This window comes from Tenrec ecaudatus, chromosome 10 (assembly GCF_050624435.1).
Source record: "Tenrec ecaudatus isolate mTenEca1 chromosome 10, mTenEca1.hap1, whole genome shotgun sequence".
NCBI lineage: Eukaryota > Metazoa > Chordata > Mammalia > Afrosoricida > Tenrecidae > Tenrec > Tenrec ecaudatus.
In genome coordinates this window covers 59,634,828-59,651,730 of record NC_134539.1, presented here as the reverse complement: position 1 = coordinate 59,651,730, position 16,903 = coordinate 59,634,828, and the positions used below count along the sequence as shown (strand labels likewise).

Sequence of the window (16,903 nt, the reverse complement as noted above, 5' to 3'; positions counted from 1 at the left end):
TTCTGGAATTACATAATCTGTCCATTTGGGGAAGGGGTGGGGTCTAGCCTGTCAAGCAGCTTGATGACCTTATTTGGAGGCTCCACAAAGATAAATAGCTCACTGGAGGCCCACTACTGACAGACTCTGCTTCCTCTTCCTGCTGGCAAACTACATGGAGCTACACTAGAGCTCTGGAGCTGGAGAAGCCACCTGGAGACCCACGCCAGTGCTGAGATGCTTCTACCACCACTGGATCCACAAGACTTTCCACCCACTGGCTGTGATCTTCCTGTATTCGGTGTCATTGCCTGTGTTTCGTGAGTTTGAAGTGGACTTTATAGATTGGTATCAGACATATGAGCTAACTAACATTAGACTTATAGACTTGATCTGGACTGGACTAGGGTGTTTTCTTAATGTATGATTTCCCTTTGATATCAAGCTCTCTCTAACACAGAATTGCTCACTGGGGGGCCCTGGGCCCTGGGAAGGAGAAATGAATCGCTGCTGGCCCGGTCACAGGAGGGTGTGGTGGCTCCTAGGACCTGGAGGAAGCACGCCTGGAAGGGACCCACAATGCAGCAGGAAGCGTTTCTTATCTCTGGACATGGCGGCTGCTGCCGTGTTTCTTGCTCTTCTCCTCCTCTTATGGATCCTCCCAGAGCAGACGGAACCTCCTGAAGATGCCCCGGAGTTCACTTCACCCCCACCCCATGCACCCTCGATCAGAATCACAGAGCAGCATCGTGACCTCTGCCTCATCTTCTGCAGGGTGGCTTCGTGAGCACCCCGCCACTGGGAGAGCATCTGCCGAGCAGGAGTCTCCCTGGAGCCTGGCAAGGACTGCGCCAGCCCTGGCCTCGGTGGAGCATAGCTCCGTCAAGACCTCCTGCAACATTAGCTACTAATTGGTTCCTAAGCTTATTAAAGGTACGATGACACCATGGCAGCTCTCTTGCACCATGTGTCCCTGAGACAGAGCCTGTGGTGTGAAAAGCAAAGGAGATTGTGGAGCCGGAGAGAGGCCCTGTGGTGGACTGATGAGGTTATCAGGTCTTCTGGCCAGATCAGGGCCGGGGAGCAACTAGGCGATCCCTAGAAGGATCAGGGACAGGACAATGGGGTGGCTGCGGGTGGCTCCTCTGCCCAGCAGTTCATGGTTGTACATCTCACCGCGCCCCTCAGAGGACACACGGGGGAGAGCTGTGTGCAGTGCACACTGTTAGTTCCTGCTGCGGGGCAGAGCTACCCTCCCCCATGAAGAGCCATGTGCATCACCTGGCCAAGCCTGACTCCTCGGCGCATATACACGCCAAGAGGGCCTCACAGGACAGCCAAGACTCCACGGTGACAGCCACTTTCTCTTCCAGATCCAGCCTAGTACCATCCGCCTAAAGGTCCTGAGCTCCCACGGGCCCTGGTTTCCTGCTCTGCTTCCTTAAGCCCCCACCCCACTCCCCCCAGACACCGCTGATATCCCCATTGCAGCCAATGCAGCGCTTCCATCTTCCTGCGACCCCCACATTCCTTGTTCAGGAGCGATGGGCCGCCCACAGCCCCTCACACCCACCGAATTCCCTCACCCGAGGACAGGACTCCCAGGTCGGTTTTCTCAAGTTTCTCTCCCTCCGGGAAAGCTGCTTTCCCGGCTCTGCTCCTCTGGGTGGTGGGTGGGGGTGCTGGTAGCAGGGCCGATGAGTGAAGGAGGGGAGGGGAGAGGAGGGAACGGGAGACGAATGCTGAGGGTGGCCTCGAGGTGAGCAGGGGGGCTGTACTCAGGACACTGCCCCAGGGGTGGGCTGAGAGTGGGGTCATGTGGCGAGGCTGCCCTAAGGAAATGGCACATCGGGTCTATCTAGAAATGAGATGCCAGCCCTGGGTCATCGGAAGGGGTGTGTGTGTACGTGCAGTGTTGATCTTGTGAACAGTGGTCAGCCTGAGAGCACTGTATGACAGCAGATGGAGCTATGCTAAAATGCCACGCCTTATCATTCCATCTCCCATTCGACCCATTTTAAATCTGTTCCCGATTTTAGTGTGTTCTGCCTTCTTTTCCACTGAGGTTTCTCTCTCACTCTCATTTTGCCGTGGTTCTCGAAGCGGCTTTATTTGTGCTTGGTTTGCTTCCTGTCCATGGAATCCAGAGGAGGTGCATGTGCAGAGACGGTCCCTGGGGGGATCGTTGCCCAGGGGCATGGCGGTGAGGTTGGGGAGAAGCAGGGAGGTGGTAACACAGAGTGCTGGGGGAAACGTGCTGAGACAGGTTGTGATGCTGCTTGCGTGAGTCTTCTGAGACGGAGTGGGTGGGCAGTCTTCTGACGACGGACGATGGCCCTCCACAAGGCAGGCTGGCAGCAACGGGCTCGAACAGTAGAACCCAGGCGAGAAAGGCTCAGGAGCGGCCGCTGTCTCCTCCGTTTGCTCCCGGGGTCGCATCACGCGGTCTGCTGTGTGAGTAAGAGGCCATGCGACTATTCTTACAACCACACATAATGAATGAAAACAGAAGATAACTAAAACACGAAAACGAAGGGTCTAGCATGTACATGTAAATATATACATGAGGATGGGGAAATAGATCTGTGTGTCTACATTTATAGGTTTAGTATTAAGGTGACAGAAGGACCTTGGGCCTCTACTCAAGCACTCCCTCAATGCATGAATACTTTCTTTTATTAAATTGGCATTCTATGATGCTCACCCTCCTGACACAACTGCTGAAGCCAAAGCGGTGAACAAGTAAATGTGGTGAAGAAAGCTGATGGTGCCCGGCTATCAAAAGAGATAGTGTCTGGGGTCTTAAAGGCTTGAAGGTGAACAAGCGGCCATCTAGCTCAGAAGCAATAAAGCCCACATGGAAGAAGCACACCAGCCTGTGTGATCACGAGGTGTCGAAGGGATCAGGTATAAGGCATCATGCAAAAAATTATGTATATATGTGTGTGTGTGTGTGTGTATATATATATATATATATATATATATATATATATATATATATATATATATATATATATATATATACCATAGTGAATGAAGAGGTAAGTGCAGAGTGGAGACCCAAGGCCCATTTGTCGGCCAATGGAGATCCCCTCATAGAGGGGTTTAGGAGAGGAGATGGGTCAGTCAGGGTGCGAGGTAGTACCGATGAAGAACACAGCTTTCCCCCAGATCCTGGATGCTTCCTCCCCCCAACTACTATGATCCGAATTCTACCTTGCAGGACTGGATAGGGCAGAGGTTGTACACTGGTACATATGGGGCCTGGAGGCACAGGGAATCCAGGGTGGATGGTACCTTCAGGACCAAGGGTGGGAGGGGCGATCCTGGGAGAGTGGAAGGTCAGAGGGTTAGAAAAGGGGAACTGATTACAAGGATCCACATGTGACCTCTTCCCTGGGAGATGGACAGCAGAGAAGGGGGAGAAGGGAGACTCCGGATAGGGCAAGAGGGCTCATGAGGGAGGGGGGGGGGCGGGGAGGGAGGGGAAAAAAAAGAGGACCTGATGCAAAGGGCTTAAATGGAGCAAATGCTTTGAAAATGATTAGGGCAAAGAATGTACAGATGTGCTTTATACAATTGATGTATGTATGTGTATGGATTGTGATAAGATTTGTATGAGCCCCTAATAAAATGTAAAAAAGAAAAAAAAGAAGGGTCTGGAAGGGCAGGGTCTAGCTGCGAGGGTAGAGCCCCAACCCTACTGTGTGATCTTGACTGAGGGCGGGCCTTCTCTGTGCCTCCGTGTCCTGCCTCCCAGCAGAATTAACCTCCTACCCCGGAGACATCGCTGTAGACTTCGTGGCTAGTAGTTGGGTCACACTAAACCCATGTGTGCAGAGAGGAACTGGCCCGTGGAGTTCTCAAAACTGACATTCCGAAGCAGATGGCCAGGCCTTCTGGGTAGCAGTCCAGCCCTCGACCTTGGTGCCACGCAGGCACCCCGCCATTAGTCATCAGCTGGGTGGGAACGCTACGGTGCGTTTGTTTTCCTGACTGGGGAAGGGCAGAAACACAACACACTGACCAGCGAGCCCGGCCTGCCTTCACTCACCAAGGGCGCAATTCTCGCTCTTACCAGCCATGTGCAGGGCCGTCCCGCATTCTCAGCCGTCCAGATCGCTGCTGTTTGTGATCAGCTCACTCACTCCTAGACTTTTTGGTCCAACGCTAATGAATGAGCCTGGATGTGATAGGTGCTTGGTTGTCATTGATTTTGTCAAGTTAGTTCAGTGAGATAGACTCAAGGAAAAGACCCAGAGTGGACTTGAAGCAGTATATAACTAGCTACTGTACCATGCCTCTGAAAATCACACGCCTTCCAAATGCCATAACAGTGCCCCCACCACACACACACACACACACACACACTCGTTTGTGTGTTCAGCAGCCTCACTCACCATCTGGCAAGGAACTAGTTGTCATGATGCATTCAGGTGTTTCCTCCTTGTCCTGCCAGCACAGCGGGTCCTCCCACCTCCACTAGTGACAGCCACCAGGCCCCTGGCTTCAAACATCAACAGGTTTCCTCCTGCGCCCCTCTCTCTGCAAGCACATGTCTGCTCCCGGCAATAAGAAGCGGGGTCCCTGTTGTTGGGAGCAATTATGGAAAGAGGGGTCTGGGAGATGGAAATTGGAGAGGGGAGGATTCGAAGAGAAAGCTAGCACAGACGAAGTTTGGATCCTTAAGGGATGAGTGAAATAAGAGACACAGAGGGACAGTGACTCTGGGCTTCTGAAGTGACTTCCTTCGTGTGTCTAGAGGAGGCGGCTGGTGGGGTGGGTGTCTTGGCCTAAAGTCAGGAACGGGGAGCGCAAACCAGAGGATCCTAGTAGAGGACAAGGCATACCTCTCTGTCGACCCCGCCCCCCAAGGTAAAAGGGCGCAAGCCTCCCAACATTCGTAGCATCCGCTTTCAGGATCCAGACGTAGAGTTCACCACTCCTGGTGATTCAGTTCGAGCCTTTCCCCGGTTAGCGCACGCACGTGCTCACACACAGCTGTGGGCTTCGTTTGACTATCCGCACAGAAGACACTCTTTCCTGGCGCCCTGTTGTCCAAGCTGTGAGGGCAGGAAGATCCTGACATGGTCTGGGGGAGAGCATGTGGCGAGCGGGCCCTCCAGCCCCGTCTTCGCTCTTTTCTTATGACCAGCCTCTGACTTCTGCAAAGGGGTTGTAGTCTGTTTGTTCCCATCCTGGGCCACCATTTGTTCCCCAACCACCAGTTCTCCCAGGTGAGGGTGACAAGGTGTAGCCTTGGGGATGGGGCAGGGGGTGTAGGGGGTGCTGTTTTGAAGAAAGAGTGTCCGGTTCCATTTCAGCACTTACAAGGTCCCTCTGCTGAAGCCCCACTTTGACGTGTCTCCTGCACTGGAAGCGCTTTGTAGGCTCGGACACAGCTTTGCTTATTTTATGTCCCCTGCGTCCAGTGCTCTTATATAGTTAAGAGACGCCCGTGGCTCAGCTGTCCATTCAGAGAACCATGGGATGGAAAAAAAGGCCGAGTCCAGGTTCCAGTCACTCCTGCCCTAGGGGTGTGCTTGGTTGGTGCCTGGCTCTTTAATGGTTTGATGGGCCAGGCCAGGCCTCTGGGCCATCTACAGCTGGCTCTGTAGAAGATACTTGTGTGTGTCTCATGCAAAACAGATTATATTTTTTAAAGTAGTTCATTGTGCTTTCTGATTTCAGCTTTCCCGATATCTATATGGACAGAAAACACAGAGTCCGTCCAGTTTCTGACAGACTGTCTTCACTGAAGCTCTCGCTCTCTCAGCTTTCCATAGTCAGGTACTGGCCTGTTGGGTAGATGTAGCTGGCTTCATTGGCGTCCCCTAACCTATGGCTACATCTCTCAGGAGGATGTGGTCAGTGGGAGAGCAGGAGAGGAGCAGCCCAGCCCAGTGGGAAAGGGCAGGTCTGGACACCACAGAGTCTTGGGTGGCTTCTTCCTGCCTAGGCTGTCGCTGTTGTGTAAGCCTCAGGTTCCTCATCTTGAAAATGGGACGATGAGGGTCGTCATGAGAGTTAGAAGTGCGTAAAGCATCCTAGAAAGAAAGCGGAGCCTGTAAGCAGTGGCCCTATGGAGAACAAAGGGGGGTGGATTTTTTGAGGGGGAGCTCTTTCCTCTTTCCACCTTTTGGTATCTTAAAATATGTTTGCCCTGGCATATGTTGAACTTATAATTAGCAAAATAGAAAATAAGCATAAAAGCATAAAGTAAGTGGGGGGATGATCTTCACTAAACACCAGGCATAAGTTGGCACCCCGTAAAGGGTAGCTATTTTTACTAATTAGTCATTACGCTTAATAATAATAATTAGGAGTCATGATTTCCTCCGGGACAGAGGTCTCAAATTAGTCTGCTGGTGGTGGCTGATGACTCATGGCTTCCTTCCCAGGGAAAACAGTTCTAGGGTCCCCTCCCACTGGGGCACCCCTCACTTGTCTCCCTGCTCCCCGCTGCAGTCATCCTGAGCTGCAGACTTGGTGTTACTGCTGCTGCTGCCGCCCACAGACTGCTCCGTGCGCCCAGACAGAGGGGCGGCTCTAGGGCAGGCAGAGCACGCTCCTCGAGAGACTGGCCAAAGGAAGGTGGCAGTGGGGGCAGTGGTCGGGGCAGGCTCGGGCCATCTCTCTGCTGATGGGCAGCCAGTTGTCCAGTGAATGGTAAGGCAGCTGAGAGTCATATCTTTTTTTCCTTTCCTTTTCTCTTTGGGTGGCCGGGGAGGCACCCTGATCAACGAGTTTGCCAACATCAATAACTAATTTGGTGCTTTGAGTTGGAAGATTCAGAAAGTAAAAAATAGACCTCTCTGGCACCCGTGGTGACATGTTTATCATCCACAGCTGATCCTGAGCACAGGGGTTCTCATCCACCACATGAGAAAGGGGGGCACGTGGCTTTGGAGCCCTATGGGCTAGTTCTAGAGGGACTCTACTTGATGGCAAATGTATTATATAATATATACATACTTCATTTATTCAGACTGTGGATGGCACTGACCAGGATTTAGTACAAATGAGAATGTTAAACTAAACTCCCAAATCCCTAAGGGTCCAGTCGGTTCAACCAGAGCTCACTGCAGTTCCACCTAAGAAGGAGAAGGTGAGATTGCTTACCTCTGGGTGCCATGGGCAAAGCCGCCAACCTCGGTGGACCTGGGTCCTCATGTGTGAGAAGAGGTCCCAGAGGGAGGCCCATGGCACGATGATAAGGACACTTGGTTCTGAGAAGAACACGGACTTGGATGTTTCAGCTGCTTCGTGGCTTGTTGCCGAACTGATGGAGAAGCCAGGGGAGGGACTGGTACTTACCAGTATGCACCTCAGAGAGGCCAGTGCTGGGCTTCTAGAGGAAAGGAAGCAGCTCTTCCTCACGTGCACCCGTGCCTTGACCTCTTCAGAGTCCTGACAGAGAAGCTCTAGAGATTCGATGCCCATGGGGTCAGATGTTGGCCATCTTGGGAGTCACCTCTAATCCTTGGACAACCGTGCAGGAGCAGCCTTGCTACTGGTCCACAGCAAAGCATCTGAGACACACATAGGTTCCCAAACTTATTTAGCCCACCTCCCCTTTTTCAGGAAAAAAAAATTACTCTGCACCCAGATGGCAATCAACAACTTCTGTCTTGGCCCACGTCCAGGATAAAATGTAGGTCTCCGAAAGTCATGGCCAGTTCTATTCGGACCTATGGGTTCGCTGTGAGTCACAATGGACTCCATGACAATGAATTTAGGGCTTTGTTATTGTTATCTGCCTTTGAAGCCCCCCCTGGATCAATCTAGTGCCCCCAGGGCAGACAGTACCCCCTTCTTGGAGGAGCGCGGCTGGAGGCAGCATCCATTGTCCACAGTGCGTCCACAGATCAGGCTATGCAGGGATCTGAGAATACAAGAGTGTCCTGCTCTCCTCCAGCTGGTGGTCTAGGATTGGTCCTGCACAAATCAATGGACAATTATAGTCCAGTGTAAATAGTGGCTAAGGAGGTAAAGACAGGTAATCATGGAAGGATACTGGAAACCAAGCCAAATTCACCACCATGGAGTCTTTCTGAGCCCATAATGACCCTATAGGGCAGAGGAGAACTGCCCTTGTGGGTTTCTGAAGTTGTAACTCTATACGGCTCATCTTTCTCTCAAGGAGCATTTGGTGGGTTCGAACTGCTGACCTTGCAATTAGCAGTCTAGCACGGGAACCACTGTGCAGGTTGGATACTGAGTTAGGGATCACCAAAACCAGCACAAGGGCAGGGCAGGGACATGACCTTCCGGGCAGAGGCAACAACGCCTGAGCAAAGGACAGGAAGACTCGTGAGTGAGCGGAGACATCTGTCTGGACCTACATGGAGGGTGAGGGACGGGCGAGGAAGGGGGAGCACAAGAGCAGGAGCAGGAATGGACCTGGCCAGGCCAGGCAGGAGCATTTCCACTTTATCCTGATGGCAAAAGGGAGCCAGTCATTCATGCAGTCAACAGATGTTTGTTGAGCATTTATTGTGTCAGGACTGAAGAGGCAGCCGTAGACAGCCTGTCCAAAAAAAAAACACCCTGCTTTCGTGAAAGAATATTCTTTATGAGGGAGGGAAGGAAGAGGTTTAAGACGGCCAGAGAGAGACAGTAAACTCAATCAATGAGTGCAATACATGCTGTGGCAGATGGGGATGCGTGTAGACTATGGAGAAAAGGGAAGCAACGGAGGGGCTTTGGGCTGCCTGGGTGTGGGTAGCAATTGCACCCCGTATGGTCAGGCAAGCCGTGCTGAGAAGGGACATTATGGAGGAGCACTTCAAGGACCTGAGGGGGTGAGCTCTGGAGTGACGCGATCAGCTCTGCTCTTTGCCTGTGGGTCACTTCTTTCTGTCCCATAGACACCTAGCCTTGCGAACCTTTGCAGTCAGCCAGGATGGGTTTGGCCTCGAGGCATGCTGGGAGACCCCGCATGATGCAAAATGGTGAGGCGGGGAGGATGCTGGGACCAGGCAGAGCTGTGGGCTCCAGCAGAGTGAAGTGGGGACTGGTGGTCAAGGCTACAGACCAGGGCCCAAACTGACTGAGCACAACCAAGATTCCACAGAAGATTCCACAGCTATGACATTGCCAGGCTCAGTGGGGGCCAGGAAGCACGACTCACTCCGCACCCCTTCTGGGGGTGCCAGTGGTAGCTGGGGGCCCAGTCTCCAGTCCCAGGAAGGCGGGGGTCAGCACTGGATCTGCGTGTCCCAGGACAGGAGACCTCGCTGCTTCTATCACTGTCCTCCCCTCGCAAGACAGAAGGAAAGCGCAGCCTCTGTGTCTGTCCCGATGGAGCCTCCTGTCTCGAGGGTCTTGTGCGGGCTTCATCGGCCTTTGAATGGCCGTGGAGCTCAGTGTCCTAGAACTCACCGAAACGTCGGCCTTACCTCCTGGCCCTCCAGCTCCTGACCAGACACGGCCTGCCCGTGTCCCTCGGGACACTGCCCTCGTGCTTGCTGCTCTTGGGTGGGCATTGAGTCAAATCCAGCCACACTGCATCCGGGTCCCAGCCATCATTGGTATGTGCAGTAGCATAGCTTCCCCTCATCCAGTTCTCAGCAGCCAAGCCGAGTCAGTGAACGTGGGGCAGACAAATTGCAGGATATCATTCAGCCGCCGTGGCCATCCATATTCATGAAGCCCGGAGCCCGGACGCCCTCACAGGATTAAGAGCAACCCTTTAGAGGGACCGATTTCAGAGGCATCACTGCCCTCGCTCCCCGCCAAACCCCACCCGCCAGCTGCCTTGGGAAGGTGGAATGCATGTTGCTTCAGGCTGGTAACAACATAGGAAGCCACTTGGCCTGCCCACGGGCGATCTATGTGCTTGAGGAGTTCGATGGGCTTCTGTAGCGTAAGAAATTGGTCGCATTTAGAAATATTCAGCTCCAGTGAACAAGCCGAGGTTGTGTGCAGGAAAAACATACTATTATCTCTAGAGCTTGCCGGAAACAACAGGCTTGTTCCCGAAACAGATGTTTTGCGAAACCCATCCTGACAGGCTCATCAGGCCTGGAGATGAGCCAGCACTTAGTACCCAGCCTCACGAGGGCAGCCGTCTCCGCAGGCTGTCCACCCATCCTCCGCACCTGAGCTCGGCGGAGACACTCCCCGCGGCTCCTCCTTCTGGCGATCCAGTTCTGAAGTTAAACATTTAACCAGCCAGTTTCCCAGCTCTCCACTCCTAAGACTGTATGTAGTTCAGTGCTACAAAACACTGACCCTGGGCTGACTGTGCACCCGGCGCTATCTAATGGCTCCCAGGACCTCCCAAGAACCCTCGGAGGCCACCCATTTCAGAGATGAGTAAACTGAGGCCAGTAGTAGCTTATGGTCTCATTGTTTCCCCCACGGCCACATGGTGAGAAAGAGGCTCAGTCCGAACAGAACCCTGGCTGGCCAGCTCTGAGCCAAAACTCTCCCCGTGGAGCTTGTTGGCGCATTACCCATCAGACTGTGAGGCAGGCCCTTGGGAGTGCTGAGAGGTATGTTGGGGCAGCAGCCCCACCCCCGTTGCTAAGAAACAAATGACTTGGGGGTCGGCTTTGTGTAGAAGCCATGACTAGATGGCTGTTCTTAGGGCCAGTCGATCTGGATTCACTCATTTGCTTTGCCATGTCTAAGCTGGATGACCTTGGCAAAATTATGCCCCCCGCCCCTCGTCCTCTCTCACAGGGGAACGTCTCCTTTAGAAAGCGGGAACCGTGGGAATAAGGGCTGGTCAATGAGAGGCTGTGCCCAGCACAGAGCCTGGCAGGCAGCCGGGCCCAAGCGGCTGCTGTTAGACTCCACACTAGGTACGTCCCACCTGCGCGGACGTCCCAGGTACACACGGACACGGGCAGCGGAGGTCCTCTCTACGAGCCCACACCCCCTCCCACCCCACCCTGACCTGCAAAGGGGGGTGAGGAAGAGGGGGAAGCCGAAGCTGACTTTGGAGCTTTGTCTCCCTGCACAGATGAAGCTGCCAATCACATTGTAGAAATGGCAAGAAGCAGGTTCAGGTGGGACAAGTACTCAGCATGGACCGAGGGCCTCGCTGGGCTGCAAGTGGACCCCTGGGTGGGTTTGTTAGGCAAGTGTTGGCCTTTGAAGGTGACTTTTAAAAGCTGCAAGAAGGCCAAGCTCAATGGAATGGGGTGAAGCCCTTTGGACAGAGTCAAGAGCTGCCCCAAAAGGCAACAGCTGGGGCGGGGAGACACTAGGACACAGGAAGTGGACGTCAGTTCCTGGTCCCAGCACGCCATCTCCTTGCAGTAAGACGGGCGCCATGTTGCTCCCTTCCCAGGCTGTTGCACAGGTGGCATTAGATCATGGGCGGGAAGTGGCTCCATAGGCCGCGCGTTGGACGTCACCGGCCCCATTTCCGAGCCTGGCCGAGGGCGCACGCGGCGCCTGTCCGCTCCCTGGGCCCGGCTCAGCAGTAAGCCTCTCTCCAGGGCCAGGCTGGAGCCGCCTGGGGACGAGCTCGCCCCCATCGGTCTGCAGTCACAACCGGGACTCCTGCATGCCCTGGCGAGGGGTGGCCTTCTGCCACCGGCTCCCGGGCACTGCGCAAGCCGGCCAGCGCCCTGGTGGCCTGTGGCTAACGGCTCCGTGGGAACTCAGCAGCCGCGTTGCTGGAGCCATGCGGATGGAGGTGCGCTTGGGTCAGGACGTTGACTTTGGCGCTCCGCCCCACGGGTCGCTCCGAGTAGGACAAACAACTTCTGGAGTGCCTGTGCTGCGCTGCCCCTCCTCCCGTGACCCCGCCTCCCACCCACCAGCCCCTCTGCTTTCCCGCCTGTGAGTGTAGCTCAGGGAGGGGTAGGTCAGCCCACGTTGCCATGACAACCACGGAAGAGGGCAGCTTTGACACTGCTCTCTGCTTGTTAGTAGAGAAACTAAACGAGACTCTTCTGTTTCTTTCGCGCTCTCTCTCTTTCGTTCTTTCTTGGAATGGATATCCACCCCATTCCCTCTGACATGGAAACCTACTGTTCCCACTAGGTGAGCCTACTGTTCCCACCAGGGATATTTTAACTTATTTCAATGGCTGTTTGGAGAGGCCGCTCTTAAAAAATAGGGATTATCAGGACATGGTGGTTCAGGTGATCATGCTACAGTCAGCACACTGATTCTGAGGCTGTCCCTTAGAGAAGCAGGTGTTAGTGGGCATGGCAGCCTGAACGACACCCTGTCTGTGTGTCCCCAAATCCTTGGGATGCTTAAGCTGCCTTATCCTGAGCACCCAGTGATATGTCTGCCCCTCCACTACAACCTCCACAGTTAATATTTCATGTAAACTCAAAACCAAACTCACTGCCATCGAGTCACTTCTGACTCATAGTGGCCCTCCAGGAGAGCGGACTAGAACTGCCCCTGTGGGTGTCTCAGACTGTCAGTCTTGGCAGGGGTGGAGAGCCTCCTCTTTCTCCCATGGACCAGCTGGTGGGTTGGAATGACGGACCTCCTGGTTAGCAGCTCAGCTCGTCACCACTGCACCGCCCGAGCTCCTTGGTCTTGACTGAGTGCTCACTGAAACCCTGTGGGTTTGGTGCGATTCTCACCACTTTGCACATGAGGAAGCTGATGCTCTGGGAGGTTAAGTACCTTCCCCAAGGTCACTGAGCTGGTGAGAGGCAGTGTGGGAACGGAGACGGCTCTGCCCCATTCACAGCCCTTTAACTCTTGGCACTCTGCTGCCCTGCCTGAACCTTGGACTTGACTCACAGACCCTGTAGAGCCATCAGAGAGACATCATCTCAGACCGCGCATGATAACTAAACATTTATACTTCTATGAGAAGCACCACTGCAAACTGTCGGCATGTCTGCTTGGGGAATTGTGCAGTGACAAGAGAAATTAAATACTTTAATGGATTTTGACAACAACTCTATGTTAGGGGAATTCAAATTGCATACAGGAAAAAGTAAGACTTTCTCTCTGGACCTGATTGCTAATGTGCATGCCTAATTTATTAGTCCAATTTTTTAAGGTCTGATTTTATTAGGACCAGAGTTCTTAGAGGGAGAGATTGTCGCTGCTTGGAGAAGGCAGGTTAATCTTCCTGGAGGAGTTTGGTTTTAGCCGACCTGAGGCTCCTGGCTGCAGAACAGACAGAGAAGCGCCTAAGTGTGCATGCAATGAGTGGAAGGACAATTGCATGAATGACATTGTTGGTTGGTGGTTCAGACTCACAGTGGCCTCTTGTACAACCGAATGAAGCACCGCCTGGTCCTCTGTCATCCTCACCACGGCTGCTGCCCGAGCCCAGGTTGTCGTCACCGTGTTCATCCGTCTTTAGTCTTCCTTGTTCACTGTCCAGCTCTCTCGTGCATGTGAGACACCACAGCTTGCGTCAGGCACACCTTAGTCCTCAAAGTGACATCTTTGCTTCCGAACCTGTCAAAGAATTCTTTCAGCAGCAGATTTGCCCAAGGCAATATGTCACTCGGCTTCTTGATTGCTGCTTCCATAGGTGTTGATTATAGATCCAACTCGGGAGATCCTTGATAACTTCAGCCTTTTCTTTATCATAATGTTGCTTATTGGTCCAGTTGGAAGAATTTTTGTTTTCCTTATGTTGAGGTGTCATGCACACCGAAGGATTGAATGCTGTGGTCTTTGTTCTTCATCAGCAAATGAATGAAAAGGGCTACAATTTATTTGGCACTTACTGTATTCCAATCAGGAGCCTGGTAACTTGGTGGTGACATGTTTGGACTGCAATCCACAAGGTCCACAGTTCGAAACCAGCAACTGCTTCGAGGGAGAAAGCCCGAGCTTTCACCTCCCATAAACAGTTAGAGCCTCAGCAACTCACAGCGGTAGTTGTACCCTGCCCTGTAGGACCACTATGAGTCGGCATCGGCTCGATGGCTTTCGGTATTCCAATTGGTATGCTCATCTTGGGTCTAAGCCGCCCCATGTAATCCCTCAGCATCTCCATGACATTGATTCTATTGTCCCTCTACATTTTGCAGAAGAAAGTGTAACTTCCCCAAGGTCGTACATTTAATAAGTGGAGGGACAAGGGTGGCAATTGTTCTTATTAACATAAATCATGATTATTCATCATTGCTCTAAAAGTGGCTCGAAGAACCTTAAACTGAAACTGGCACTCACGCTCTCGCCTCTGGGCAAAATTACACCAAATTCTTTATCCTATTTGTCTCAAAGAATGCGTTTGCTACACAGACGTTTATCTAGCATGCCTTTCTTTCCTTGTCTTTCTTTCTTTCTTTTTCTTTTTTGGCATTACCTATTAGCCGTAGAGCAGGAAACAAAAATGGATTCTATTTTTGGCAAACTGACAAGCTATCAGGGGACAGAACCTACAAGCTTGAACGACCACAGGACAAGCCAGAACATGATAAGTCCCATAAAAGAGTTGCCACGTGAAACCTGGAAGAGCATATTTCTGTGAAGAAGGCAGTAGGGCAGGCTTTGGAGACGAGCTGGCATTTACAATGAGCTTTGGAGGGTGAGCAGGATCGGGGCCTGCCAGGGAGCAGACAGGTGCTGGCAGAGAGGTGGGCAGGCCACAGGCACCCCGGGCACAGAGACCAGAGGAGAAGCGCTTGGGTAAGCGGTATAGGTCTTGACGTCAATGTGTGTGAGCGTGTGATGGGCCAGAGAGCTCTTGTGGAGCAGAAAGCAGGTCAAGGGAAGAGTCTTGAAGGACTAGCTCCCTCGGAGGAAGAGAAGCCAGAGAGAAAGAACTCCAGAGGAGCCAGCACACGTGCAGCCAGACACCAAGAGGGGGCTGGTCAGCCACATTTGGATGTTATGAGAAGCTGAAATGGGTAAAGATAAAGGAGGTCAGTGACAATTAGACAGTATCTGGGGACCCTTGAGAGGGCACTATTGGGGGAAGTAGTGCAAGAAGAACCCAGTGTGCACATATGGAGGTCAGGAGGGGTCGTGCACACAGAATGACTTGCTTGAGGTCACTACCCCTTGAAGCCACGCTCTATTGGGAGGCTCTAAGTCCCAGCCATGGGTCACCTGGGCAGCCCCTGGTGCTGTCCAGCCTGGCTGAAAACCTGGCAAGAACATGGTCCTGAGAATCAGACAGAGCCCGTGGACCTGACAAGACCACATGGGTGGCCCGCGCCCAGCCGGGCCTTATTGAAGCCCCTGAGCTCAGCTTCATCTTCTCAATGAAAGCGCCAGCCAACACTGGCTGAGTGTTCAACCCATGCATGGCCAGTCCCAGACTCTGGGCAGGTCAGCTGTGAGGTAGGCAGAGCCATCATCCCCGTTCTGCAGACCAAGCCGAACGTGTCAGCAAGTTAGCAGACGCTTCCCAGGTGGCCCTTGCCAAGGTTCTGGCTCTGTCCAGGTTGGCTCTCGCATTGAGTCCGACTCATGGGCCCGTGTGTGGCAGAGCAGAGCAACCCTTCCTGGGGGTTTCCACGCCGTGGCCTTTGGGAATCAGGTGGCGGGACTTTCTCCCACAGTGTCACTGTGTTTGCTTAAACAACCGGCTCTTCTTTCCCTTAGTAATCAAGTGTGCAACCGTTTGGCTCTCTAACCTCCCCCCGCATCGCCCACTCCCACCCCTGGCATCCAGCCTATTCTCATTCATAGCAGCCTTATAGAAGGTTTCGACGACTTTACATCTTTGTAGGAGCAGGCAGTCTCTTCTTTTTACCTCAGAACTGCCAGTGGGTTTGAACCACTGACCTTATAATTAGCAGCTCAACACCTAACCCACAATGCCACCAGGGCTCCATAGCATGTGCTAGTGTCACCATTGTGAGATCATCAATGTCTGGTAGAGTTCCTGGCTCATAAGAGGAGCACCTTAATGGTTACCCTGCCTTTCCCCTAACCAGTACAAATGGCAATTCAGAGCACCCTTGCCCGAGAAAAGTCTCTGGGCTCAATCCCATCAAGCCTCTCTCACGTGAGTGCACACCCCCCACACAGAGGGCCATGAGCTCGGGGGCCACAGTTGGCAGAAGCTGGGTTTGCGAGCAGCACCAGCACCTGGTGGGCAGGAGGACCCGCTGATGATGTGGGAGAGAATAAAGCATCAGCCCCGCTGAAATCTGAGGATGCGCGCACCTGACTGGAGCTCCTCCCACTGAGCTGCTAAATAAAGGCTCCTTGGTGACACAGTACACAAAAGGAAATTGGGATTACCATAGAGGAAGAACCGCGTTTGGGATGGAACTGAACATCGGGAAGAAATTACAGTCTGGGCAGAGAATAACCTCCACACGTGGTCTGCCCTCCCCCCCCCCATATTGTCTGCTTTCCCAGCCCTATACTTTGGTGCAGAGCTGTGTTTAAACACTAAAATGCTTTGTGTTGTAGATGTGAGCCAAGTGTGTAATTAAAAGGATCCCTTCATTAGCAGAACTACACAATGAAAGCTCAAGTTGGCCTTGGCTGCTAATTTCGGAGGTGGTAAAACAGAGGCTAATACAACCACTGATTATAATTGTCACGTAGTCTTCCTCCTGCCACTAGGACATCTTTGTTCTCCCAGAGCATAGTCAGGATCTTCCCAGTCGCAGGGGGACAGGAGAAGAAAGGAAGATCTATGCTGGCAACAAAATAGGAGGATAGGGGTTGAAAATGTGGGTCTGGAGACAGCCCATCTGCACCGCAATCCCAGCCTCATCACCCAGGCAGCTGGCTTGACTTCTGTAAGCGTCCCTCTCCTCAGATGTAAACTCAGGTCAATGCCCTCTGCCAGGGACTCGATGCTGGCTCACAGCGAACCCACAGGGCAGAGTAGGACTGCTCCTTAAGGCATCTGAGACTAACTCTCTATGGGAACAGACAGCCTCATGCTTATTTCCCCTGGAGCAGCTGGTGGAGTTTGAACCACCAGCCTTGTAGCGGCTCACCACCCTCAAGTCAATGCTGACTCATAGCCCGGTGGGGTTCAAGACTGTAACTGCTTACAGGAGTA

At 52.9% G+C, this 16,903-nt stretch overlaps 1 protein-coding gene across 2 annotated transcripts in view; it reads left to right on the top strand.

The window, feature by feature from the left end:
• The window catches only part of TTLL11 (tubulin tyrosine ligase like 11), a 281,175-nt gene that overhangs the window by 212,585 nt on the left and 51,687 nt on the right, over window positions 1–16,903 (top strand). Inside the window, exon 7 of one of the 2 annotated variants that reach the window (XM_075560441.1) lies at window positions 5,671–5,769. The exons of the other annotated variant lie outside the window; for it this stretch is intronic. Coding sequence (XP_075416556.1) covers window positions 5,671–5,769 — 99 coding nt within the window. The remainder of the gene's footprint in view (window positions 1–5,670; window positions 5,770–16,903) is intronic. 2 annotated transcript variants of the gene reach the window in all.